The following is a 26,318-nucleotide window of genomic DNA, read 5'->3' as shown; positions in this document are numbered from 1 at the left end:
CTACAAGCCTGTGTGTTCCTAAGGCAAATGAAGTGCCTCACAGAAACCTTCTGGACCCTGTACAACCACCAGAGAAAGCTATCAAAAGGCCATACCTTGGGGATCACTGAAGAGTGAGAACTCAGCATCAATGGCACTTCGGGGAAATGAAGGCAAGCGGAGGAGGTCCTCCTGGAGCATAGATACATGGGACTGCTTGTGGGCAGTAGGGATCTTCTGTGTCAGTGATATGAGGAACAACACCCGCCCCACCTCTTCTAGCTTGCGGGTGAACACCTGAGAGAGAAAAAGAGACAAGGATTGGAATGCACTTTTCTAGGTTAGTTTCCATGGCTTTTTCTGATGGGAGGGATGCTGCACTCATGGCCCAGAGGATCCTGTTGAAATTCACAGGGCTAGTGTTGCACCTTTTTGCTAGAATTTGCGTGACCACTGTTCTTCAGCCCAGCTCTGCAAAGATGGATCATGTTTGTAAAAGGGGTTTTAAGAACACTTTCTGTTTCAGTCTTGTGGAGGACCCCGAGTGGTTGTCAAACACTTTGCAATGGTGCCATGCAGTCTTTTGTAGATTAATGTAAACTTTGCCAGTGTGAACCCCAAGGTGGTCTGAAGCAAACCAACTCCAAACTGAAAGCCATACAGTTGCAGTTGCTCTCTACAAGGTCTTAGACTATAGTCAACATGAGTTGGAATTGTTACCTGCCTTCTGGGTTGAGGTTGGCTCACACTGGGCCATAGAAAGTGTATGTATAGTTGCAAAAGAAAAGTAGTCAATGAAACAAAGCAGACCAGATTCTGAGTTACTGCAAATGAGCAAAGCCCTGATGATTTCAGATTATTGCTTCTGGTTTACACCACCTGGGAAACCAGGTTCCACTCTACCAGCCTCCTTTGAACTTCTGACCAGTAGGACTAGTCAGGCTAGCTATTTTAGTTTGATGCTAAAAGTAACCATGAGACAGAGTGATGCTCAGTAGTAGAAGCAACTGTCTTTGGAAGCAGTTTCGAGACAGCTCTTAGCTACTGGGATGAAGCCAAAACTTGAAGCATGTGGTTTAACATGTGACAGAGCTCAGCTTCCCACATCCTGCAGTTGCTCTGACCTTGCTCTGAAGTGCACTCAGCTTAGAATTGGGTGCTCAATCAATTAACAGTAAAGAAAGTACTTTTCCATGGATTGCTGCTCTGTGGGTAGACTCTACAGTGCTGTTTTCTTTGCTGAAGTTGGATGTTGTCCAGCAACTTCTTGCATGACTACAGAGAGGCTGGTAGATGCTTGATTTAAGTTTTATCTTAGAAATATTTTGGCCTTTAAGTACTCTAAATAGAAAAATGAGGAATGCAAAATAATGCCCTGACAAAACTGGACAGGCCATTTTAATCTTTTGGGGTAATGTAGGATATATCAAACTCATTTATTTGATATTTGGGACACATCTGCTAGAACCAAAGTAAGAATAATTTCTGTCAGAGAAACAACCAAAATGATCCCAAGTAATTTCAGATTTTTATAGACTTTCTACTGACAGATGTAATGTATGAAATATTTCCCTATTCTGTACTGTATACATATGAGATGGCATTAACTATATTCTTCATTATTTTAGCTGCTAGTACCTCTTAAGCAGCTTTATAGCTGCGTTTTATAACCATTCCTGATGATATTTTCCTGCCCCTGCACTCTCATTGCTAGGGACTCAACTAGAGTAGCTGGTTTTTGGCTAGAAGACTACAACTGTTAATAACAAACTGATCCTGTTCAACCACATTCCCCCCCCCCCCCCCTCCCCTTTTTATTTCCTGCTTATTACCATCCTTTGCAGATAGAGCTAGAGCAAATTTTCCCTAAACACTCAACTCCCTGCTACTGAGACAACTTTGCCTTTGTGGAAGGCAGAGCATGTGGCTTCTCCAGGTAGAGTGAGCTCAATACCATTGTCTTACTGTCTAAAAAAATGACATCTATAGGGGTTTGCAGTACATTAAAGGCACTGCCCTGCCACTTTAGTTCGGGTTTAGTTCCTAAAGGAGAGCTCCTGGGAGCTGCAGAACATTAGCAGGATTGGTCATGAGGCTGGAAGACAGGGACAACAGTGCTTTTCTGAGGGCAGATATTCCCCTGACAAAAACAACTGCTACCGCTGTGCCTCTGCGAGTAGTTATGGAAAAGGCTAACATCTGAGAGCAGGACAAGGAAGAGAGGCAGGTAACATCCTCTACAGTGAGAGGACACAGAGGAAGGTAGAACAGATAATTCTTGCTCCACAGCCAGAGGTCATATTAAAGAAAGGGATAACCAGCTTTTGAAACTGAGGCAACTGAAGCTCTCTTCTGGCCACGTGTAGGAGAATGCAAAATGATCTGCCTAAAAGAAGCTGGCTGGAGAGAGGGGGAGGGAATTCACATTGCATCCTTTTACTCTTCTTAAAATACTATACACCTGTCCAAAGGCACAAGGGCAGATTTCTTGCCAATTGCTGCTTCTCCAGCAAAGCTCTCTATTTCCATGCAGCATACATGAAGGCTTTTAAAGGGAAAAGAAAGGTTTATTTACAGGCTTTGTTTCTGGACAGAGGTGTTTGGTGACAGTGAGATACCTGCTTCTGAATGAGCTCTTGACCCTTTTCTGGATGCATCTGCACCAGGTTGAGCTGGGGAGAAACTGACCTCCGGAAAGGATAAATATCACGGACGTAGGTCTGCCAGGAAAGGAAACAAGTGTATTTTAAAAAAATGTAATCGTAACAGCATCACTCAACAGAACTGTATAAAAGGCCCTTTAGCCCTTTCTGAGGCTTTTGAGTAGGGGCTTTCAGACAGTGTCAGGCGTCATGGAAGAGCATAAACAGAAGAGAAATTTGCTCTTTTCTAAGGAAGCTAGACATTAATGACTTAAGAGCAAGGCACTCCACTTCTGCTTCCCCTCTTCTGTCAAACTCCAATCTTTCACCACACACAACTAAACACGCAAAATGTGGTGGCCACAGGACAGAATTCTGTCTATTTATGGGCTGCTTTTCTCCTTTAGAGAACCCTGATGTTTCAAAAGGGGCACGATGGAAAGAACAAAGTCATCTGGACCTGACCTTTGCCCTACCTTGTTGTAATGAATAAGATTCCATCGCTTATCCATTAAGAAGTAATGAGAAGACTGTGTTTCAGGTATGTTAAAAAACTCCAAACACTCCTGAAAAGGAAGAGAGAAAAACATCCTGTTACTTATTAGCTGTCTTGTATAAAGACCACAACATCCAAATGAATATCCAGCTAATAACGTATAATGGCACAAACCTGCGTGCCTCAGGCAGGCTGGTACACTGTTCTGGCTTTAATTCTTAATTTCTTTTTTAATCATAAAGTACATGAATGTGTTTGTGATAATCAAGGTATGCTGATATCACAGTCCTGAAAACTGATGTTACTGATTTCGATGTCTTCATATTGCACATATTTGTCTGGCTCTATGAGTCACATGGGTATTGCAGCTTCTATTTCCATACTATGTATTTATCAAGCTTTAGTGATAGGTGATGCACAGAGACACTAAAGTTCTGATCCTTAAAAGCACTGAGATGTGTGATTCCCATTAAAATTTAACATAGTTGGACAAACCTAAGACTTTTACAAATCCTTTTTCTATCTGGCTCAGTTAAGGCCATCCAAGAAATCTTTGGCAGAAGGGGGAACTGACCTTACATCTCCTAGATCCCAAGATATCGTGGCTATTGAACCATCATTTCCACTCTGGCCTTGATCATTCTGTTGTCTTGAGTGTTGATAAAACCAAACATGTAAATGATTTATGTATTTATCCAAAGGATAGTATACAGCAAATACCCAACAAGCTGCAGTGTCTGCAAATGTAGTTGCATTTGTGGGGTTTTGGCTGTCGGTGAGGTCAGGGCATTTCTATTATCCTTTAATGCGCACCCTGTTTCTTGCAACCAAGGTCTCTCACAGGGAGACAGAAATGCCTGTCAGCAATCTCCCCTCCCCAGCACTGAAACAGGATGATCAGGCAGAATGTATTGCTGGCATATAGGTATGGCAGGTAAATGTACTATTAAGCAATTTGTCCAGTTCAAAAACTCACTCCTACCTTCAGAAGAGCCTCAAACTGTGTGTCCTCATGGACTGGTAACTGCGTTGGGATGTCACACTCATTCTGTCCATGCACGACAAGGGTTTTTGTGCCTAAAGGAAGAAAAGCAGTTGCATTCTCCCTGGCCTCTTTAATTAACTCAATCTCAAAAGATCGCCCATGGAGGAAAAGCGATAGTTAAAATTCATTCCTGGGCAGACAGACAATGTCAGTCCTGTCTGGAATCCATTATGTAGTGTTAGCATAGTCTCACACTTCCACAGTTAATGAGAAATCGATCTGTTCCTAAAGGATGAGCTGGCTTTAGCAGCAACTGTCACTCTGAAGAAGGAACAAACCTAAAAGGTCAGATCTGTTTTTCAGCAAGATATCTCTTGCCTGAGTCATGACGGCCTAGGCTCACAGCATGCTCTTCTTGGGCTCTCTCAAGACTTAAATGAGAGGTTGCATCAAATCAAACAGTCTACAGTCTTACAATGATCATCCTGCCAGCCTTTCACAGCCCAACTGGCACAAAGCTCTGGGTGGAAAAGACTGTTCTAATTCACTTTCTGTTTGCTTCTTTTAGAGCTCTTAAAGTGGCTTTCTGAATCTCAGGAAATTAGTGGTGGAATTTATTGACTGAATCCTCAACTCAAGGAAAACTGTCTTAGAACATGCAGCCATTTGTAGCAGGTCTTTTTCTGATCCAGTTTGGATGGATCTCCTTTTTGGTAGAGTAGGTCATGAACTTGGAAGTGAATGAGATTTAAAAACCCATTTCTTATACCTGGCATTGAGGCAGTCACCAGCAGCTTCACTTCACATTGTTCCTTCTTCATAGTCTGTTTGAGATCCTTGAAGAAGAGTCCTTCTACATAGCCTACCACTTCCCAAAGGAAGGTAAGTGTGGCAGAAATGGCATCCATGCCCCACTCACATGGAGTGCGTACAAAATACATGATCAGTCCGACCTGCAGGTAATAAGTAAGAGGAATATCAGATTATACACACTCTTCTAACTGTGCAGAGCATTGTATAAACACAGAACAAAAATACTGTTCTTCTACCTTTCTTCACTCAGAGGGATAAACTCATTAAACTTACATTCTGAAAGTTTATACATACTACAGAACAATCTTCCTTCTTCTAGAGAGGATGAGGGTGGGGGGCAAAAAGTGCTGTTGCAGCCCAGCCTTAAAAGCTATTGTAGAAGCAGAAAAGAGAGAACCTCTGCAGTAAGAGACTTCCTATGCCTTCTGCTCTGGTGTGCTGCCACACAGACGACACACAAACAACAGAGGGCTCCCAGAGCAGCATACATCTTGTCTGGTTCACCTCCTAACTGCAGGAAATGCATTTTCCACAATCTTGAAAGAAGTTGCTAGATTTGCTGCAATAGTACTGTCCAAGAGCAAAGCACTTTCTGAATCAAAATTAAGTAAAATAATTAAAGGTTTCTGGCACTGGGATCCTTCTATTGGTCTACAACTCATTGTCCGTGGTTCAATACAGAAATCCATGACACGTTGCTTAGGGATTTAATAAAAACTTAAAGGTTCTTTTTCCTATCCCTAAAAGGACTGAAAGGTTGGTGTAAGCCTGGTGACTTGCACCCACAGCCAGAAGAAGATATGAGCTATATAGGAAAAGTTAAGAGCATTTATTTCCTTGCACATTAACTTTTGAGGACATATGTAAGCAGAGGTAAGATTCTGGGCTGCACAGTAGACCCACAAGCTACTCACCAAGTAGTTAAAGAGGATATGAGATGTCTGGGCAGGGAAGTCTCCAATGTTCAACAAAAGCTTCCTTAACATATACATCAGCTCATCCTGGAAGAAGAGAAAATGTTTTTTCTTTCCATCACAGAATGGAGAATGGATTTCTCCCTTTTGCTCTCTCTGGCTTTGTTTCTTCCCCTTTTCCATACTCCCTTGTTCAGCTCTGTCTCTCAGTGCATGAAGTAGAACTATATGCTTGTGACTGCTCCCGCATTTCCCAAAATAAGGCCCAGGGCACAGCACCCAGGTCAATGTCTTTCTTTTTTATCTCAGAGAGGCTAATACCTCCTACTGCAATTTGTATTGACTGTAGCATCCTGATTCTGCACTCCTCTCCCTGTGATAATGCCTGTGTGGCTTACCACAACAAATGACTACCTAGACGATCTGTGAAATCTAGTTCAGCTCATCTCAATAGCTGCTGCTGGGTAGGAGGTGCGGGCAGAACCTAACTTTTCTTCCTTTAGAGGCTGCCTGCTCTAAATGTAGAATAGTACATTTCTTATGGTGCGAAGGGAGTGTAGAGGGGAAGGAATCTCACTGTCAGCTAAGGATAGACAGACTGCCTCCTAAATTTCTTCTGTGGCCCTCATCCTCTTAACCCAGATTTGAGCTAGTGTTATAGGCATGAATATGCATAGGACAACCCATGCCAGTGATATATCTGCTGAAAGCTTCCAAGAAAATACACCTGTTTTCTGTGTTCTGTACTCATGGTTGTAGTAAGCCTATGAAGAGATGGTAAAACAGCAGACTATGATAGCTCAGATGCCTCTGAAGCTGAGCTTTTCAAGATACTTAAAAACAGAAGTGACCCTCTGAACTTAAACAGAAGCTTTGGGGACTATGGCTCCAAAGTCTCAGGAATAGTGAGGCCACTGAGACCTGATTACTCAAGGAACCAAAAAGCAGACTTTCCTAGCCTTTCTCAGGGTTTAATATTCATTTTGTAGTTAGTTCTTAGGTGGTTGCTTGGCAAATGAGGACAGTGCTATGATTGATATCGTACACCAAGTGTGCAGTTGAGAAAGTGGTACGGATAGTCTCACTGTCTTTCACCCAGTCAGAACTGGTAGGCCTTTCTTCCCTAAAGCTTAGCCATGGCACTAGAAAGCAGTCTAATATGCCAGGGAGAGACAAGGCCACCCCCATCTTTCAGAGAAAGCTGGACAGAGTGGCATGGGTGGAGGCATTATTGCCTATGTTAGATAGAAAGGGTTGTGCTTCACTAAGCAGCTGTTCAAAGTTTGGCTTAGAGCAAGTCAGATTCTTTGTGGTGGTAAATCAGCTTTGTCCCATTTATATTAGCAGACAAAGATTGAAGCCAACTGATGATATGGCCTAAAAGATTTTGAGCTACATTATAATAGCAAATGTCCTTCTCCAGTGATGCCCACAGAGTGATTCTGCTTGCAGCTGTGCTCCGCTGCTCTAAGTGATACATACACCCACTGGGGAGAGGAATAGTTCACCTGTCGGTTGCTGATTGTGAGCTTCTCAAGGAAATGGCGCAGAACTGTAGAGGGGTCTTCAATTAAGCAGTTCCACAGGACCTGCTGAGCAACAGCGCTTACTGTAAAAGAGAAAGAAAACAAAGTCAGAGCCGTCTCACTTGGAAAAGCCTTGAACTGGCACATTTAGATGCAAAAGTTCATAACCTTCTACCACAACTGAAACACACAGGAGCCTCTTTGATGCACTAGGATTCCTGGCCACAAGTGCATCTCAAGCAACAATGAACCTTCCCTAACTACTGATGATATGACAGGAAACACTTCACCACTGTAGTCAGATGAATAATAAAGAAATAACTGTTTGGATTCACATCTCCAGATGGACAAAACTGGCAATTAAAAAACATAAATTCATGTACTTTTTTGTTCATGCATAGAAGTTCAATTTCATGGTGACTCATTGAGTGATTTTATCTGGTATTGGCGAACAGTATTAGAGAATCAGCAGGGAATTGTGTTGATGATCAACTCCCCACAGCGTAATTAATGGCAATCCTGTGAAGATTCACAACAATAGAGAATTATTCATTATTTTGTTTTCAGTACTCCGTTCCTGATCACAAAATGACACATACATTATTTAGGTGGCTGACTACATCCACCCAAAACTGAATAAAAAATGTAACAGAAAGTTAAATGTGCAATCAGCTGACATGATGAGTGATGAGAAGTGAAGGAAGGGCAACAGTCCACCATCTATAAACATTTTAGAGAAACAAATACATCACAAACCATAACCAAAATGTTCAAGCTGTGTATAGGTGGCTTACTGTTTGTCATAGGATCAAAGAAGTGTTGGTGGGAATAGACCTTGGGAGGTCTCTAGTCCAAGTCCCACTTGGAGCAGGACTGTCACCTACACCAGATTGTCAACCATGAGTTTTACTAGCCAAGGCTTGATAATCACTGTGGATGGAGAATCAACAGAGATCGCACTATGCTCCTGGTTATGAAGTTCCTTCTAACTTGAACTTCGCAAGTTGTAACCTCTAAGTTAGCGTTCCTTTAATTCTTTGTTTCATTTTCATCACACCAAACAAGCCTAGCTTCTGCAATCACTTCTTACAAAATACCTAGTTTAAGTGTCTTATCATCCTGGTATCCCCCCACTAGACCCTCTTCAGCTTCTCAATATCTTTCTTGAACTGGGGGCTTTTTTAGGGCCCCAAAAGAGCCAAAACCCCTGAAAACCAAACACAAATAATGGAGAAGAAAAGGAAAACCCCTACAAAGTCACATTTCTGTTGTGAATCTACTTTCAAATAGTCTGTGAGGTTTTAAAAGATTGTCATTAACTTCTTAACAAACATATATACTCATAACAATATATAGCACAGAATACTTCTAGGAAACAAGAACTGTGAGCAAATGCAAGGTTGTGTTACACCTCTTTTCCACTTTAGTTATGGCACTTAACAAATGTAAGCCATTGTTCAAAGTGCTGACAGGTTCTGCCACCCTTGAGCAAGAATCCTTTGAAGTTTAACATAGATCAGTACCAGCTACTCCATCCTCCCGGACTTCCCCATCTTCCATCAAATGGACAATGGGGAGCACTGCTGCACAGATACACGCTGGAAACACAGCTTGAGGTGGTTGTGGCACATGATGGTTTGGAGTATGCTCTGTAGTGTGTTCTTCATCTGGAACATTAACAAGAGTAGAAGATGAGTGTTAGTGAATAAGCTGTGGTATTCTCCAAGCAGGTTGGATAAACATTTATGTTAGGTGCTGTACAAACAGAACAAAATGATAGGCTGTCTGATCACTGTTCAAGCATGGCAGGTTTACTGCTGTTTCCAAGAAGAAACTTGAGCCTCCAGCCAACTTCTTGATCAAGAATTTTCATTGTAAATATATATATTTCCTATTTACATTTATTTTCTTGTAGGGAACCCATTTCCTTTTTGATGAAATCCCATTTCATTACCACTTTTCAGCTGGAGTGCTTTCCATGGCACTAGTCTCTAAACAAAACATGAGAGGTAAGGGAGGACATTGAGACAGCAGAGGTGAATAAAACAACGCAGGGCAGTAATTTATTATAAAGTGGCTCAAGGTTGGGAATACATTCAGCAAAAGGAAATGCCACCAGCTTTATGGGTCAACAGGAAAGGCTTACAGTGAATGAAATCCTAGAAAAGGATGCTCCAAAGTGAAAGTCAACCCACCTTCTGCACTGACTGCTGACCTCACTGACCAGACAGAGCCACGGCGGAAAGAATAGTTCCTATGAGATGTACTGGAGGTGCAGGAAGGGCTCACAGAGAGTCGGCGGGAGGCCAAGTTGGCAACTTCTTCTACTGACAAAGAGAACAGGAAATGTCAATCCAGATCCAACTGACAGACTTTAGGGAACTTTCTGAAGGACAACACTTACAACTAAATTGCAACATTGGAAATTCAAGTCACGTAACACTCAAAAGGCATAATTTAAAATCTGTGAAGATTTGTCAGGTAATTTGCTCATGCTTTGGGAACCAGCAGAGCATTGTTCCATAAGCGTGTTCAGTGCTTCAGTGAGTCACATTGTAACTGAGTTGGCTCTATACTTCTTTTCATCTACATCCTGTCAACCATCATGGTTGCTGGTGCTTAGTTTTTCCTAAGAATTGGGACTTCTGCACACAGATTTCCCAAATATGTCTAGATCTGAACATCACTGTACTCACCTAATGGCACATGCCTTGGAATGCCTTTAATGAAATATTTGTGCTCTATTAGCCTGGACCAGGGGCAATTCAGTCTATCCTAAGCTACGTGTCTTAAGACAGGTACTGCCAAAGGGTGATTCCTCCCACCCTTTAATTATTAAGGGGTTAAATTTAGGAAAAACAAATTTCATTCCTAGTATTGAATATTCTCATTGTGTTAAATCCTGCAAGATGCTGGGAGCTTTGAGATGTTAAATGCTGGCAAATTTCACTGAAGCTGCTGGTAGAGGGGTAAGGGGCACACAGGGAGCACTCAATACGTCCAAGGTTTTGTGTTTTTCTTGCACTAATTTTTAATTACACTTTTTCTCAATGACTTGGACTCTTCAACAAATGGATGTGGTTGTGACTTTCCTAACACTAATAATCAATATTCCTGGATATCACACCCCTAAACAGTGCCCTATGTTGGTGGCAGGTGCTCTCCGGTTCCTGGAATGCAGTTCCTGGCCCTGGAGCACACCTTCTTCTTCCTGCTCTGAGCTCGGTGTGCAGGTTGGCTCGTAGCAGGCCTCCTGAGTGATGGGGATGGCAGTGATGAGACTGGCTTCCCGCCCCAGGCGTTTCTTCTCTTCCTCCTGCTGCAGGTTCTTCAGGATGTGCTCTGCTCGCTGATGGGAACGTGACACAGCTCTGGCTGAAAATGACTTCTGTCGGGAAGAAAAGAGAAGAAACAGCCTGAAGCTGTTAGCTCAAACGCACACATTCTGCATTTTCTGCCAGAGACCTCAGTGACATTCAGCAACTCAGTTTCTAAATACAAATCGGCCTAGTGCTAGCTGAACAGAGATTCACCAGGAGGGTTCTCTTGGAGCTATGTCTATAATAAGCCTTGGTACAGACTTCACCTAAGAGACACACATGAACCAGTGCAGAGAAAACAGTTCAAGTGAACTGTTCTTCTCTTGGAGAGAGAACAGCTGTGTGCTCCCAAGAGCTGAGTTCCTGTCTCTCACAGGGATATGATATGCAGTACAGTACCTCATTGAACAAACAGAAAAGCCTTATGCCCATGTAGAAAATTCTGTATGCCCTACATGGACTGTGTACTAGATTTTTCCCAGCTGAGGAAGACAAGAAAACTCAGAGTTTAGTGCACATCTTTTGGCTTAACTTCCGCCATGCTGCTACAGAGAAAAAACAGTGCTTACTCTCACAATGTCTGCTTACCGACTGATCTTCATTTATAGGATCTTGCACACTCCCACTGCACTGAGGGACCCAGGGGGGGTCAAACATTGGCACAGATGGCATCCCCAGGACAGGAGAAGGCAGAGTGAAGTTTATACTTGGAGGAGGGATCTAAACAAAAACATGAAAGACATTTTGTCACAGCAGACTATTATTAATGTCAGTACTGCTAATTAAACATGAGCACAAGTACCCAAGACATTAATTACCTGCTAATTTTTGCCAATCCCACATCTCACTACAATGTAACACCATGTATGACACACATTTCTTCCTTTCTCTGATGTTTTTCCTGACCTGTGTCCCCATTATACTCTCCCCACTTTATACTGGAATTCTACATATCACCTCCCCCACTAGTGTGACTTACACAACCATTTTTTTTCTCTAAACAGATTTTCAAGCAATTTCATGGCAGTGTGTCATTACACATCTATCCCACAAGGCAAGCTGTTAACCGCAACATTGTGTTTCATGTGTCCTAGTTACCTTAAAGATCTGTTGTGCTCCCTCTTCCATCCTTGGCCAGACTTGATACCTAAACCTCCAAAGCGTGTGAAATTTGAGAATGGCATTCAGTCTTTGCACTGTCTCCGGGTGATGAAATTCGGACATCAGCATGTCAGAAACTGCCTCTGGCACTTTCACAGCACACAGCAGGAACATGGCAGCTGCAGGGAGAGAACATCTGATCATCCGTTTTTCTTAATAACGTGTTTATTTGGCAGAGAAAAACTGCAACTGTACAACCCCCCACCCAAAGAAACCTAATCTTGGCTCCAGAAACGAGATCAGCAGTCTACCAGACCCAATGAAAATTGTACTGCTTCATGAAACCAAGCACGTGTGATTCCACCTTTTGGAGCCACACAGCGTTACATGTGAAGCTTGTAAAAGCTTCTGAAAAACCTGCTTTTAAAATAAAATACAGCTTTGTTCTTCTCACTAAAAATCTCAGTCATTGCCTGGTTTAAAATAAGAAGCATCTCTTGAAGTAACAGGACTAATTGATTTCACTCCAAGTAATTTCTGTGATGATTAACAAAGGCTGGTTTAATAGAAGCTCTGCCTTCCCCTCAGATCAGGAGGCAGTGCCCCAGTAGAGGTCTTACCTGTCCATTTTCATGGATGAAACAAGAAAGAAACGTTCTTAGTTAAATGGGCCCCATGCAATGATCACAGTCTGCCTCCAAGAGAAAACTGAGTTGCTACGAATTGTGAGACAAAGGACCAGATCACAATGGAAAACAGCACGATAGAAGCTGAGCTGGCCCATAGTTGTTTCAATGGAGCATATCTGAATATAAACAGATATAGTCAAAGTCCAGCCTGATGGAGGCCAATTCATTTAGATGGTGTCTGAGGGACACTGAGCAGGAAACAAAAGCAGAGGGAACAGTGTTCCTGTGGGAGTGCAGTGGGTGTCAGAAAGTCCATGGCTTCTTTGATCAGTAGCTCACCACAGGTCACTGGAGACAATTTCTCTAGATTTGATTGCTGTTCCTCCACAGTAGAAAGAGGACATTTGCCATCGTGTTTGCCTCAACTTATTCAGAAGGTGCCAGGCATGAGAGCTGTGCTGATGGGAGGCAGTCTGAACATTGCAGAAACACAAGGCTGCTCTTTGACTGCCTAGGTCCTGCCTTGCACTGCGAAGACTCCCGTTTCTGCTTCAGATCTGTAGGGACCCTCCTGTTTCACCAGTTCAGAGAACTTTCTACTCTTGGTCTTTTCAGTGTAGTTATGTCAAGTAGGACTGATTTAAAAGTGTGAGCTCATACTGAAGTAACCAAAAAAAAGAAATACAGCCTTGGAAGAGGTCAGTAGATGGTACTGTTGTACACCAACACATCTTTTTGTCCAGCTTGTGGATAGAAACATTATGGGTTTTCAGGTTTTGACCACGATGAATGTAATTTATGCTTGGGCTGAAATAACTCGCTACTAAAAAAGCTACTACAGACCCTCAAATGGATTTTAATCCTTTCTTCAGGAAGGGGAGAAGGAGGAAGATGAATCTCAGAGGCTGCTTTGGAGGAGCAGCCAGCTAGGAGTCCTCAGGAAGAGCAGCAAAGCTTTGTTCCCTTCCCTGTGAGCCATGGTAAGTTTTTGATAAGAGAGGAACAGTATCCAGAATTAATCCCCCAGAAAGGGACTTGAAGGGGAGAAAGCAGTGCACTTTCAGGCAGCTTGTTTCTCTTGTTTTGCTCCTTTCTCTTCCTGTCTGCACATTTGGCCTGGGAAAGGCAAAGGTAAAGGGAAGAGCACAGAGAAGAACTGTGGGCTGAAGAAGTGCCCTGTGCACTGGTGAAGCAGATGGAAAGTGAGAGAAGCATGAAGAACATGAGACTTGGAGTCAAACAATGGACTTCAGGGCAGAATTCATTGCCAGCTGTGGAAAATGAAGGACTGGTAAACTAGATTGAAGTGTGATGAAAAGAGGAGAGATGTCTGAGGAGCACTTCAAAACTCTTGCATTGTTAACAGCTTTTGATAAAAATGCCTGTAATTTAATCTTCAGTGTAAGAAGACCTGTGATGGCTCCCTTAGGCGTGCAAATCTGGGGAAGATGGCAATCTTTAAGCCATCTCCTTGGATGCTGGGGGAGGAGAAAGGTAGAATTTGAAAGTTGTGGGAGACTGGCTTACAAAGAAAGTTGATTGCTTTATGCTTTATTTAAGCAGTCTGTGTATTGTGTGTGAGGGATGTTCACAGTTTCTAGGGTTGGGGCTCATGATTTCTGAACATCTGGTGTTAGCACACACTGGCTATGAGTGTTTGGACAGGACAATAAAACTAGAAAGGAACTCCTGAGTCACATCATCTAATTCTTTTCACAAACTCTTAAACCTAAGTGCATTTTCTCTCTTTTCTGGTGGTTAGAAATCTTTTGTTTTCCAGATGAAAAAGGTCATCAAAAGTTCATACTCATCTTTATGCTACCATGGCTTAAATAATTGTTCCTCCATGCCTGGTCTGCTGTATTTACGGAGAGCAACAGTATCCCCTCCCAGTTGTCATCTGAATCCATTAAATAAATATCCTCATCATATAGACTCTTCATTCTTCCTTCTGTCCCAACAGTCTTTCACTGTACCTGTCCCATGGAAATGTCTCTTTCTTCAGTGACCAGAATTGTGCATGGAAGCTCTGTGTTCTAGATAACTGTACAGTGTGCTTTACAACAATATTAATACTTTGAATCTCTAATGAAATACCTCTTCTGACACATCCTGACTGTGTTTATTGTTTCCACAGCTCAATTCTGCTCATTAAGTCAACCACCATCTGGCCAAGTGATATACTCTGAACCTATATCAGTTCCATGGGAGAAGATCCAAGCTCATAACAGAAAAAATCTTCTTATTAGTTTGCAAGGACATAGTCTTACACTTCGTAGTAATAAATTTCATCCCATGTCTGGAATTTCTTTTTCAAGGTAATACTCTCACAGGCATATGATGTTCTAATCTTCTGTCTTAAAGATGCCTCTCAACTATGTGTCATCAGCAGATGTCATCTGCACAATTTAATACCAAGTGGAAATGGAATATTTAGATAAATACCATACTATAAGACTAATTATTGAGGAACATTGCTGTCTCCATGTAACATGAGAATTTTCCTTTCAGGGTAACAGAGGAGGTATGACACTTCCACTCTCATCGCCTTTCTCAGTTTTTGTATATCAGCCCTCAACTGGTACTGACAATTTCCATGAGGCAACATAAAAAATACTTCAGTAAACTCTGGACAGATTACATCACTGTGTTTCCTCTGACTAGAAACCTAGCTAAACACAAATACTAATTTTGATGCTCTCTAATCACCCACAACCAGGGTCTGAGAGATTGCCTTCCTCATACTTCTGACCACCTCTTTTGTACAGAGCACAAAACACATGAAGGTCTATGAAAACCAAACAGCCCCCAAGAAACCCTTGGTGGCATTCAGACTCCTCCACCACAAAGCTGTCTTGCAAGGCCCTGTGATCTACTGTGAGTTATGCAGCCAAGGTAGCTATACTAAGTGATTTTGTTCTCTTACCTGCTGCTCCAGCCATGTGCTCATCCACACTGAGCAGGAGCTCCCATGCTGCTGGCTGGATGTCCCCATACATCTCTTCTGTGAGGATAGGAGCTGCCTTGATTAGCAGTGACAAAGGTGCAGGGGAGAGGCTCATTACCTGCAAAAAAACAAGTCATGCCTTACAGCTGAGTTGTGCAAACTACCCACAGTGAACACACTCAGTAATTATGCCCTAGTTCTGGTCTGCAGATTACCTACTGATAACCTCTAGTTTCAGCCATTTCAGATAATGTTCCACCTAAGAATGTTGCTTTCAGCCTACAAGGAAAGAGCAGTGTTTGCAAGCTAGTTCCTTGAGTCTTTTGCTAGTCACTCATGTCACCAAAACACTGATAAAGAGGACAAAAGGAAAGCTGGAACTCTCCCAAGGCAGTGCACAAACACTGATACAGATCCATGAAAATCTCACAGACTGCCAAGAACAGGCCTGTGAAGGGCCTGTTGCTTCTTCAGGAACACTGAACAAGAAAGAACAAAGAAAACTCTTGCTGAAAACTGACAGGATGTATTTAAACACATTTGTGGATTGAATTTTTTTTTACTCTTTTTTTTCTATTTTTTTTTTTTTAATCCCCAGTTTTGATGTATGTGTTGCTGTGGGAAGCCAGAGATGCAGACTGCGATTTAATGGAGCTACATGTTTAAAGGATTCTTTGATGGGGTCACCTTAAGAGGCTTAAATTTAGTATTACTCAGCTGGGGAAAACATTCCGGTCTGAACTGATTGATATTCAGGAACAGTTCTTCACATGGGCTTGGAGATCCATATACATTTTCCTTCCTGTTGCAGTCTAACATGACATCCATGCATCAGCCTTCCTAACTAGCATACGGCCTAGTCAGTACCTGGTGCCTGATGTATTTTAGCATTCCAGAGTCCTTCTTCCCTTCCAAGTTGATATCAATCACTCTCTTTTTTAGAGAAGGAGTTCTCAAGCACGACTTGTCTGAGCACTGGAAGGAAAAAAAAAAGAAAGTGGAGCTCACATTTCAGTCTCCCAAAATGTGGAAAGGGAGGAGATCATGTACAAGAGGAATTTCCATACACTAGAAGCTGTCTAGTACCAGAGCTGTAACACTAAGCCTTCTCCTGTGCTGACAACAGGCCTAGTATCAGTGAGATGCTATCTCTCATGCAATTTTCTTCTCTTTTTAACAATGCTTTTCTGAATAAAAGCGTAAGGCAGAAGCTAATAAACCAAATGAGGAATGTGAATGTGCTCTGTGTAATCTTCACAGGCGGCACACCCATGTATTTCAGGAGAACAGTACTTTAAGCAGGTTAGAGGTAAAAAGTCTACAGCTTCACTCTAAAAACTTCCCAGCAGAGCTGTTTAGTGTGTACAACAATGATTCCTCTCAGCTACATTTATCTTCTTTTCTTCCTCAAAAAGCATAAGTGACAACACATTTCAGGACTTGAGCTCATGCCTGCCTGAGAGTTGTCCCTAGCAGATTGCCAGTGACAGTGATAATGATAAGTCCTTTTTATGTTCATTATTCACAATACCAGGGACTTTTTCCAGAATGCTGGGTTGCCACAGACCCTTCTCCTCAAGTTAGTAGCCTGCTGATTAACACAGGAGTCCTCGTTTATCAGAGAGCTCACAAGCCCCATGGAGCACATAGCCAGGTCCACATATTGCAGCTACCTCTAGCCTTTCATTCTGCAAGCTGTGACAGTAAAAGAGAGGTTCCCCTGGAACCAGATAAATGTGGAAATGGTGCCCATGCAGTCAAGAGAATGACCACACTTGGAGAATACCAGAGCATGAGGAAGCAGGATGAAAAGTCTACTGTTACATAAAATTCAAAAGTTATCAATTGCTCTCCCACAGTGAGGTCTGTACAAACATGGTGCATGTGTTTGTAGGAAACCTTATCCCCCAACCTCTTTTTTCCTTGCTCTTGCTTAAAGGCTTTGATGGTTTGATGGATGATGAAATGTATATTACTTTGCCATGCAATTCAAAGTTGGAGATGAAACAACACACAGTAATGCACAGTGTTCTTTTGCTACCTTTCATGAACACTGCCAGCTGCTCATCTCAAGCCTGCCTTCTGTGGAGGAAATGACTGTCTCTCTTCCTAAATAACTAAGTGATACACTACTTTTCTGTGCCAGACGAAATATATGGGGGTTACTGTTCCCAGGAAAGCAGAATCATGAGCTGTTGTTCCATCTGCTCTGTGCTTTGTTCCATACAAATACCCTTCGATTTTCTAACTTGACAGGAAACAATCAATCCACTGTTTGATGAAGAAACGTTATGAACTTGTCTCCTACTCCTTCATTTTCCACTTCCAGGGACGATAGCCTCTTTACCCAAATTAAATCTTCATGACAGTTTCATGAACACATTTGTTTTCAATGTTAATGAAAAGTAGTTGAATGACTCCACCATTACAAGCATTCAGAATAACTGTAGTCTGTCTGTTGTGGCCAGGAATATGAAAGTATTAGCCAACTGTTGGCATGACTCAGTTGGTACCTGGGTGGGCACTTTACTGGAAGCAGAGATGTATTTCCACTGCAGTTAAAGGCACCACTTATGTGGCTGAAAGATCACAATCTTCTTTGAATAGCCCACTGAACTGGTCATTAAAATGTCACTAAAGAGACTGTAACGTTAAAGACTAATGTATACAATTCTTGGAACAGCTCTGAGAGCTGAGATTTTACAAGAATTTCAAGAGTGATTCTTATTAACCAATGAGAAGAAACATGAAAAAAGAGACTGGACTCCAGGGGCTGATAAGTAGAGGCCATAAAAGAATATTAAAATTAAAGTCAGGTTATAAGCTTTTAAATGACCTTATCAGCAACTAAGATTCTTCCCAAGCAATACACATTACATTCCCTCTATAATGCTAAATGACTTAATAGGGTTTTTTACAGCAAAGTTGTATTTGAGAAGGGCTGTGCTCATTTTTTCATGAAAGAACTGTTAGAATACATTATTCAGTCTTTGAAGGTAATTGTGACCTGCCCAGACAAACCCCCCGACACTCAGATTTTTCCATCTACTCACTTCCTTTTGTTTTTTGCCTCTTGCCACATTGTTCAATGTGCTGTTTTCTCGCAGAGAGTCCACTGTGTCTCCATACAGGAGTTTGATGGCCCGGACAAGGCGAGCACAGGACCGGCTGTGATGGAGGTAGCAGTGTGGGTGACAGTAGTCAATGTGGGTACATATGAAACTTTGCTGGTTGCATAATAGGATCATAACCTTGAAAAGGAAAAAGAGAATAGTGACCTATAGAAAAGGGAGTTACACAGAGAACTGCATAGGACAGCCAGTGATGGGGACAGTCAAGCTACCTTTTCCACAGCCTAGCTGGGGAGGCATGAAGCTCAACACAGCTTTTTGAAAAGGTATGGGTGTCCGTGCAGAGCTCCATACTTGCAAGTGGTTTACAAACTAGCTAGGCATGGCTATAGAAACATTAGTGTTAACAAAGCAGACAAAGAGAGAGAGCTGCTGTAGATGTGTATGTTTGGCTGGTGGCAAGATTAAGGCTGAGGAAAACAGTATTCTCTCAGTTTGCAGAAAAGCTGTTGTACCGCCACTCTGAGATGGGGACTTAGAATGGCAATTGTCAACTACTCAATCATCATTAAAGATGCAAACCCACCAGGTTCAGGGGTTAGTTTCCTTCAAAGAATGCGAAAGGAAATGTCTCAGTTCGCTCTCAAGTAGGAATAAGCTGTGCCAGTTGTTCTGCATATGCTTCCCTCACTGTGCTTGGGTAGGCCCATCCAGCCTGGCTTTATGTTAGCTGGCTCAGTTACTATTTCCAGTGGTGTTGCCATATGGCAGCAAGGAGCTCTAAAACCCATCTAAGAAAGAGTAAATATTTGGGCATTTAGCTATTCTGAGCCCTGCTTTGCTGCAGCAACACTGCTATTAGTTCCTAACTAATTAAATAAAGCCAGCCTTGGGTACGTCTACTCTTCAGTGGCTGCTCTCTGGTGCAACTCAGAGCATTTCTTCCCAGAGGAACAAAGCTCAGTCCAGCAGCCCTTTGCACGTTGGTCTTCATGTTACACACAAACTCAGTAGCACTTTGAAGAAAACACACAGGCATCCCCAAGCCATTCATGCTGCAGGTCATAACTGACCTTTATGAATCTTTCTCTTCATCTTACAACCTAGTGCAGAAATACCCAGAACTACCAGAAAGAAGCTATCCCACCTTTTCCATCCATTTATGGTCTGTGCAGCTGCAGTCTGCTGGCGCTCTCAAGTAAGGCAGCCACATGACTCTCAACCATCAAACATTTAGGCTTCTAAAAAGTCAGAAGCTTAATTTAAAATAAATGTGTGCTCTGTATGTGTGGTTATTGTCTTTGCCTGCCTGTTCTGGCCTCGTATTATTTTGGGGTCAATCAGGAATAACTCAAGCCACTAGTGTTGTATCAATGTGCAAATGGTATAATCTGATCAGCATTGTATAGCCTCTACCCAGTCTCTGGTCCACTGTTATAACTTACAGTCATGATACACTGACACAGAGTGAGGACATCACGCTCTGGGCTGCCGTAAAGGACAGCTAAAGGAAATGCTGGTGCATGCATAGAAGCAACTGGAACTAGTGATCCTTTTGAGTGGTTTGCTCATGACCATTAAGTAAAGCAGGTTTTTGTTTTGCCTGTAGTTTTAGTGACCATCCACCCACACCTTCTTTCCAACAAAGAGACAGAGAAAGTTCTCATGTGATATTGGTACTTGCGTGGCATTAACTGGAACGGGTGATTTTTCAAATCTTCCTTTCTCCTATGCAGACTAATCACATGTAAAGTGAGACAAACATCTCAAATTCCCTTCAGTTTATGCCTCGTATTTATCAGTCCATGCATCCTCCCACACTGAGCAAAGGCACTGTGATTTTTCCTAAGGTGCTAGCTAGGGAGATGCCTTTTTCCTCTAGCAATTCATCGCCTAGTACACACTGTCATGTCTAACATACTCAGTTTAGTATACTGGAATTTCCAAATGGGGTGTAAGCATTACCAAGAGCATTAGAGTACTGACAGAGAAGCAGGGCTGTTCAGGGACTGAGGTACTAACTTGGAAGACATGACATTCCAGTTCACTGCTCTGCCACTGTCTTCCAAAAAAGACAACTATCAAGAACTGCTTCTGCGTCACAGTATTGGATTAAGCCTGTTCTTGCCCACACCCCATAGGAATGGCACAGCTGAGAGCAGACTATGAAATACTTGGGGGAAAGAGGGGGATATCAACTCATTATTGGCAGCTGTCTTTCCCAGAGGCAACTCAGAACTCAAAAAGCATCTGTCCTCATACACATGTGCAGGGTACAATCAATTTGTGCACAGGGAGTCAATCCAACTTTTCTGCAAAGCATGTGCACAAGAACACACTGACTGTACTGCACCATCACAGTGTGTCATGAGGCAACAGAGGTAGAGGTGTACAGTCCTTGGATACCAGTGGATTGAACTATGTAGACTTACCCAACTGACTTTTGGCATGTCTAAATCATAGGAACAGAAATCCCCAAAATGGATGTCTTAGGCCCCGCATGACCAAACCATATTTCCACTCCCCATCTGTTGGATAGAGTCAAAACTACACAAGACCCTGTTGGGTTAGACATTGAGATAGAATGCATCTAATGGAATCAAAGAAAATGTGCCAAAATTAAGGTTTCTTTTTCCTCACAAGGTGCATAATTAAGCTCATTGCCATAGAGTTAATGGAGACAAAAATATATAAATTGGCTCAAAAAGGGATTGGAAAAACTCCCTAGGAAAAAATCTTCTGGTAGTTAGTAAACATAGTAGTCACAACAGGACCTCCAGCTCAAGTAGCTTCTAAAATGTCATTTCCCAGAAGCTGGGAGCCCAGCTCACACTGTTGCCCATTCTGTTACTCTTCCTGAACTACCCGCTGCTAGCCATGTTGGAGATAAGAGACCGAGCTATGGATTTTTCAGCTGAGGTAGCATGGCTGTCCCTCAGTGCCCAGAGAGAAATAGTCCCTTTCCCCTCACAAACTACATATGTGAAATAGTCAGAGGGAGCAAGACAAAAACTTTCTGGTTTTAGTCCACTTTAGAAATGGTAAACAGAAAATTTCCAAAGGTCGCAGCTTACTTACACTTCAGATCCTTGATGCTACATGGAGAAAGCACAGATTGTGACCTGGTTATTGCCCATACAAAGGTTTTCCTACCGAAAATGCCATCCTTGAGAGCGCTGCCGGTGACTCATACTTACATGCAGCCACGACATGTTCCGATGATAGTTCTCCTCCGTGCCTGTGTTGCTCAGCACCTCGGGCTCAATGCTAGGTTCGCTCGCGCTCCAAGGGCTCCCTTCTTCAAAAGAAAAATACCCAAAAGGTGGTTGTTTTTACTGCTCCCTATGTGCTTTAAGACTAGGGACAGCACTTGTAAGCCAGGCCAGCCTTGTGGGAACAGACCAGAGTACACAGAATATGCCACACTGGAAAGACTGTGTTTGGACACCCCTCCCCAATCCTTGTGTTATGCTGGCTTGACAATTACAAGAACCATTTAGACTTGGCTCGCAGGCCATCTTGTCAGTAGCAAACACTGCTCCCTCCCCGCTTTTTTCTTTAATGGAAGGGGAGAAGGTAAACAAAAAACATCAGAAACAAATTCTTTGCACCATTCAGATGCTGCAAATGGTTGGTTTAATGATCTGCATTGACTGGGCTCTGTGGTTAAAAATGTCAACAAAAATCCAACCAGAAGTGGCATCCAACTGGAAATGCCAATGGGCAAAGTCATTGCTAATTGCCCATGGAAACTGCTAATGTCATGGGGATGAAAGGGGAAAAAAATCCTGATTCTAGCACACTAGTCCTAAAGAATTCAGTCAAGGGAGAGATTTCTCTGGGAACTTCATTGATCCCTGTGTTTACTCTAGCCATTTCATAACTTATGGGCCTCCTATAAAACTAAAGTTAACGCTGTTAAGAGATGGCTGGGGATGAATTCTGGTTTAGCCTTTCTTTCTCCTCTTTAAGTGAACTGTGACTTGCCAAAGTCTACAGAACGGGCAATCCCACTCTCCATGTTCACCTACTGAAGCATCTTTTGGACAACATAAAAATGACCATTAAGCTTGGGAGGTTATTTCAGCTCCAAATGTATCCAGACCATAGTTTTTGGTTAACACCCCTAGCAGAGGGAACACCTTTAGTTCAACTGTGATGGAGACTTCTTGTGGCAGGATGCACATTTGGTTTCCATAAGATAAATACATGGTGATCCATCTTTTGAAGGCTAAGGAAAGCATCTGTAAACCGTAAAAATATATGTATATGCCAATATGTAGAAATATAGTATGTAGCACATACGTGTTATGTTCTACATATAAGACTATATATATTACATGTCATATGACATGCCTAAGACATCATATCCTACATAGAATATGAAGTGCATGTCCATACATATATATATATCTTCTATCTGTTACTATGGACAATAAAATATCATATATGCATATGACCTCATGTATTCATATGGTTTAGGGGTGTGTGTATGTGCGTATACACATGTGCATGTGCTCCCCTAAAGACAGCATGCATTTGGCTGGCAGGCACCAGCATTCCAAGAGTTCATGCTCTAACACGGAGCTCTGAATTGACAACCTGAGCACGGAGCTGACGCTGCACCCCAGATTTGAACCGTGTTCCTCCCAGGCCCTTGTTCAGGCAGTCCCTGAAGAGGACTCTAGGTTCTTCCTAGCCTGCTGGGGTGGGGGTCTCTTGTCATTTCTAGCTCTGCTGCAATCACATCAAGAGTTTAGGTCCTGCCTATTGTCCCCTCCCTTTCCACCCACTCGTCTAAGTTACCTATATCAGTGACAGTGTCCCTGCTGTGGGACAGCTGCAGCTCCTCATTCTCAGACTCTGAGTCCTGCCGTGATAACTTGGTGCTCTTTAGGCTGCCGGCCCGGCGAATGCTGGAAAGGGAACCCCCCTTCTTCACCCGGAAACTGCGGGTTCCTTTAATCTGGAGCAAGCGGGAGCCTCCTATCCTGATCTTCCTGCTGGGAACTGTATTAAAAGAATAAAAGAGGACTTTTTTCCCCTTAATTTTTCCCCATTGAAAAAAGAAAGATATCCTGGCCCTCCCCTCCCTCCCGACCCTTTGCTGCCAGCCTGTATTGCAGCGTCTTTTCTTCTACCAAGGAATGTGGGGCCAGAGGCTCCCTCCAAAGCCACCGCCAATGCAGCTCTGTCAGTCAGGCAGTAAAGATGCTTTACGGAAATGTGTTCAGCGCCTCATTTCGTGGAGACCTGGTACGTCACCTCAGGCCTTGTCTGTATTTGGAATTAGCCCTCGTTCAACCACCAGCAAGTAGAGTCAGCTGCTCTAACAGAAACCCAAAATGTGGACAAGGAAAACCTACGATTCACACCAATTTGAATCAATTCCTGCCAGGAAACAGGATCTGCCCAATGGATGTAAATTGCAGTTTTCTTTGCCAGCCCCTGGGGTTTACATTAGTGCAGAATCACTTCTTGCTAGGGATAGACGGCTGAATCCCAAGCATGAACAAGGCACCATGGACAAACCTATTTTCCTGTGGGCCTGGGTTCTGTAAACCTCACTGAGCTCTGCAGTAGGATCAATTATTTATTCATACAGCACGTGTGACTGCAGTAGTAGTCTGCTTCATGAGGTTAGCACACAAGACTTGTTTGAAGTAAGATTTGCATAAATCCGTGTCTCTGCATGTTACTCTTCATCATTAGAATGCTTTAGAGGAAACGGGAGCACGTAGATCCTCTCCTTCAGACAAATCAGCAGCTTTCAGGCATTAACAACATCCATTGACACTCTGCATTTTTGATGAGCACAGACATGAAATGGTTCAATGTTCAAAGCACCAACCGTTTGCACTTTCATTCTCCTCTTAGTTCAAAGGCAGTAAATGGCAGCATGTCAGTCCAAATGTTGCAACACTCAGTCATTTTACTGCAGATCTAATCAGGCAAGGCCATGTGTGATTGATTACCTTTTGGTGTGTTGTTGAGAATGAAGAGGATACAGCTTTTTGGATACCATGGGTAAGCAAAATATTTTAATAGAATTGTATTTTGCCTTCAGGAAAAATCAAATACACCTTTACTCCTGCCTCCAGAACCCAATTCCCACTCCCATTTCCAGTGGCTAATGTCCTGGCCGAAGACAGCTGGATAGGTTTTAAGAGCTACTCCTCAGTCCTCATGAATCAGCTGGGCAAATCACTGTTGAGTGACCAGAGAATCTCCCTCCAGTGCTGAGTTCCTTAGCAATCACTACTCCATGAATTCTGTTCAGATCAGCCTCAATACGTGGCTCAGTTCCCCGATTGCAAAACCATTTAAGCATTTGTAACTGCATTTCATGAAGTCTGCAGAATCTCGTTTTAGCACCCAAATGATCCTCTGAGAGCCTGCATCTACCTAGCTTTAGTGTCTGTATTTCAGACCTACCTGAGGCAGATTCTATAAAGTAAACTTGTAGCTTTTGGATAGCTGTTAAGCCACGCCTCGGGTGAGCAATGAGAGCAAAGTTTTTAACACTCCGGAAAAAATGAAAGGAAACAGATTAGTACTCATCAAAGAGGTTGAGATAAAGAAACCTGTCACTTCAGGCAAGAAAAATGTAGTTACATTCATACAATAACATTTTCTTATCTAGAAAAGTGTAAATTACAAAAGATGCCTCTGCATCTGTTATGCTTGGCCCAGGTGGATCCCCAGAAGAATATGCTTTGGCCAGAGAAAATAACATAATTATTGTAATTTTAAAATAAAACATTATCTTGCATTTATTTAGCTTCCAAAACACTGCAAATACATTTTTGCTAGAGTATATTAGTATATTAGGATTCAGCCTTCCTACCATAACCACTTTTCCCATCCCTAAAATGTAGTAAAGAGGCATCTTTAGCAAAGGAATACTACATGACAGTTTAGGGAAAAGGGAGAATGGGAAAAAAACCCCAACTAAAACTGCAGGGAAAATGTCATTTAACAGAATCAAGGATGCAGAAAGTTAATACTATCTTTGCAAAAATAACTCAATTCTGCATTATGCCTGTAGCACAGTAACACATGAAGGAAAACCTAAGTCAGCATTGTCTCTAAAAAAAATAGGGTAGTTAGAGATTGGCCACCAGCATTTTCCAGCAGGACTGTGTGCTTGTAGGCATTCTCCCACTCAGGTAACATCCCAGTGGATGGAACTGCTGCCTGAGAGGCTGAAAAGTGATTTCAAGTAATTGTCATAACTATCTTCAAAAAAAACCCCAACCCCAAACCCAAGCTTTTCCTCATCTAAATAGTTAGAGATGTCTTATCCCACTGATCTTAGACTATTAGACAGACCATAAGGCTGTGTGTTTCTCTGGGCTGCCAATACGCCAAGGGTACAAAAAATGAGGTTGAGCATGAATTTATCCAGCACACCTTTCTTAGGTGGATACCTAGCTGTCTTCACAGAAGTAACTGTCCCATCTGACACACAATTTTGGGGGCAGTTTTATACCATGTAAGTCTTGGAAGCATTTCTAATATTTTCTCCAGTAATTGTGGCAGGGTCACAGCTGAAGACAATGCAAACTTTATCCAAAGCCCTGAAGTCAATAAAAGCTCCTCTGAATCATTAATAGACATTACAATTCCTAGAGGATAACCAGCCACAGACTCCATCCTTTTCAAACAGTCATCAAACATTTATCCTTTTCAAACAATCATCAAAATTATCATTCAAACATCTACACCTTTACATGGCTATTATGAGACAGAATTTAAACAGTTCTAGAAAACTTGTTAGAGGGAGAATCATTTACAGGTAACGGTCTGGCAGTTTAGCCTCTAATTGCAAATACGCACGATGACTGTATATTGTATTGCAACACTTGTACCATCAGATAGTATGTGAGTTTTGC

The 26,318-nt window shown here is 42.4% G+C and overlaps 1 protein-coding gene across 5 annotated transcripts in view; it reads right to left on the bottom strand.

Annotated features, from left to right (window-relative positions):
• Positions 1 to 26,318, bottom strand: part of UNC80 (unc-80 homolog, NALCN channel complex subunit) — a 133,720-nt gene that overhangs the window by 43,224 nt on the left and 64,178 nt on the right. For 2 of the 5 annotated variants that reach the window (XM_074829703.1, XM_074829704.1), the window contains exons 27-43: positions 23,230 to 23,433; positions 21,621 to 21,721; positions 18,406 to 18,603; positions 16,220 to 16,327; positions 15,332 to 15,470; positions 11,774 to 11,955; positions 11,264 to 11,395; positions 10,557 to 10,743; positions 9,551 to 9,682; positions 8,879 to 9,022; positions 7,338 to 7,438; positions 5,830 to 5,916; positions 4,872 to 5,055; positions 4,100 to 4,194; positions 3,098 to 3,187; positions 2,598 to 2,699; positions 96 to 276 (exon numbers count right to left, since the gene is read on the bottom strand). In XM_074829703.1, the coding sequence (XP_074685804.1) occupies positions 96 to 276; positions 2,598 to 2,699; positions 3,098 to 3,187; positions 4,100 to 4,194; positions 4,872 to 5,055; positions 5,830 to 5,916; positions 7,338 to 7,438; positions 8,879 to 9,022; positions 9,551 to 9,682; positions 10,557 to 10,743; positions 11,264 to 11,395; positions 11,774 to 11,955; positions 15,332 to 15,470; positions 16,220 to 16,327; positions 18,406 to 18,603; positions 21,621 to 21,721; positions 23,230 to 23,433 (2,367 nt within the window). The remainder of the gene's footprint in view (positions 1 to 95; positions 277 to 2,597; positions 2,700 to 3,097; positions 3,188 to 4,099; positions 4,195 to 4,871; positions 5,056 to 5,829; positions 5,917 to 7,337; positions 7,439 to 8,878; positions 9,023 to 9,550; positions 9,683 to 10,556; positions 10,744 to 11,263; positions 11,396 to 11,773; positions 11,956 to 15,331; positions 15,471 to 16,219; positions 16,328 to 18,405; positions 18,604 to 21,620; positions 21,722 to 23,229; positions 23,434 to 26,318) is intronic. The other 3 variants (XM_074829706.1, XM_074829707.1, XM_074829705.1) reach the window with 2 other exon arrangements.

This window comes from Strix aluco, chromosome 6 (assembly GCF_031877795.1).
Source record: "Strix aluco isolate bStrAlu1 chromosome 6, bStrAlu1.hap1, whole genome shotgun sequence".
Lineage (NCBI taxonomy): Eukaryota > Metazoa > Chordata > Aves > Strigiformes > Strigidae > Strix > Strix aluco.
The sequence above is the reverse complement of the archived record's forward strand: the minus strand, read 5'-3'. Positions and strand labels throughout refer to the sequence as shown.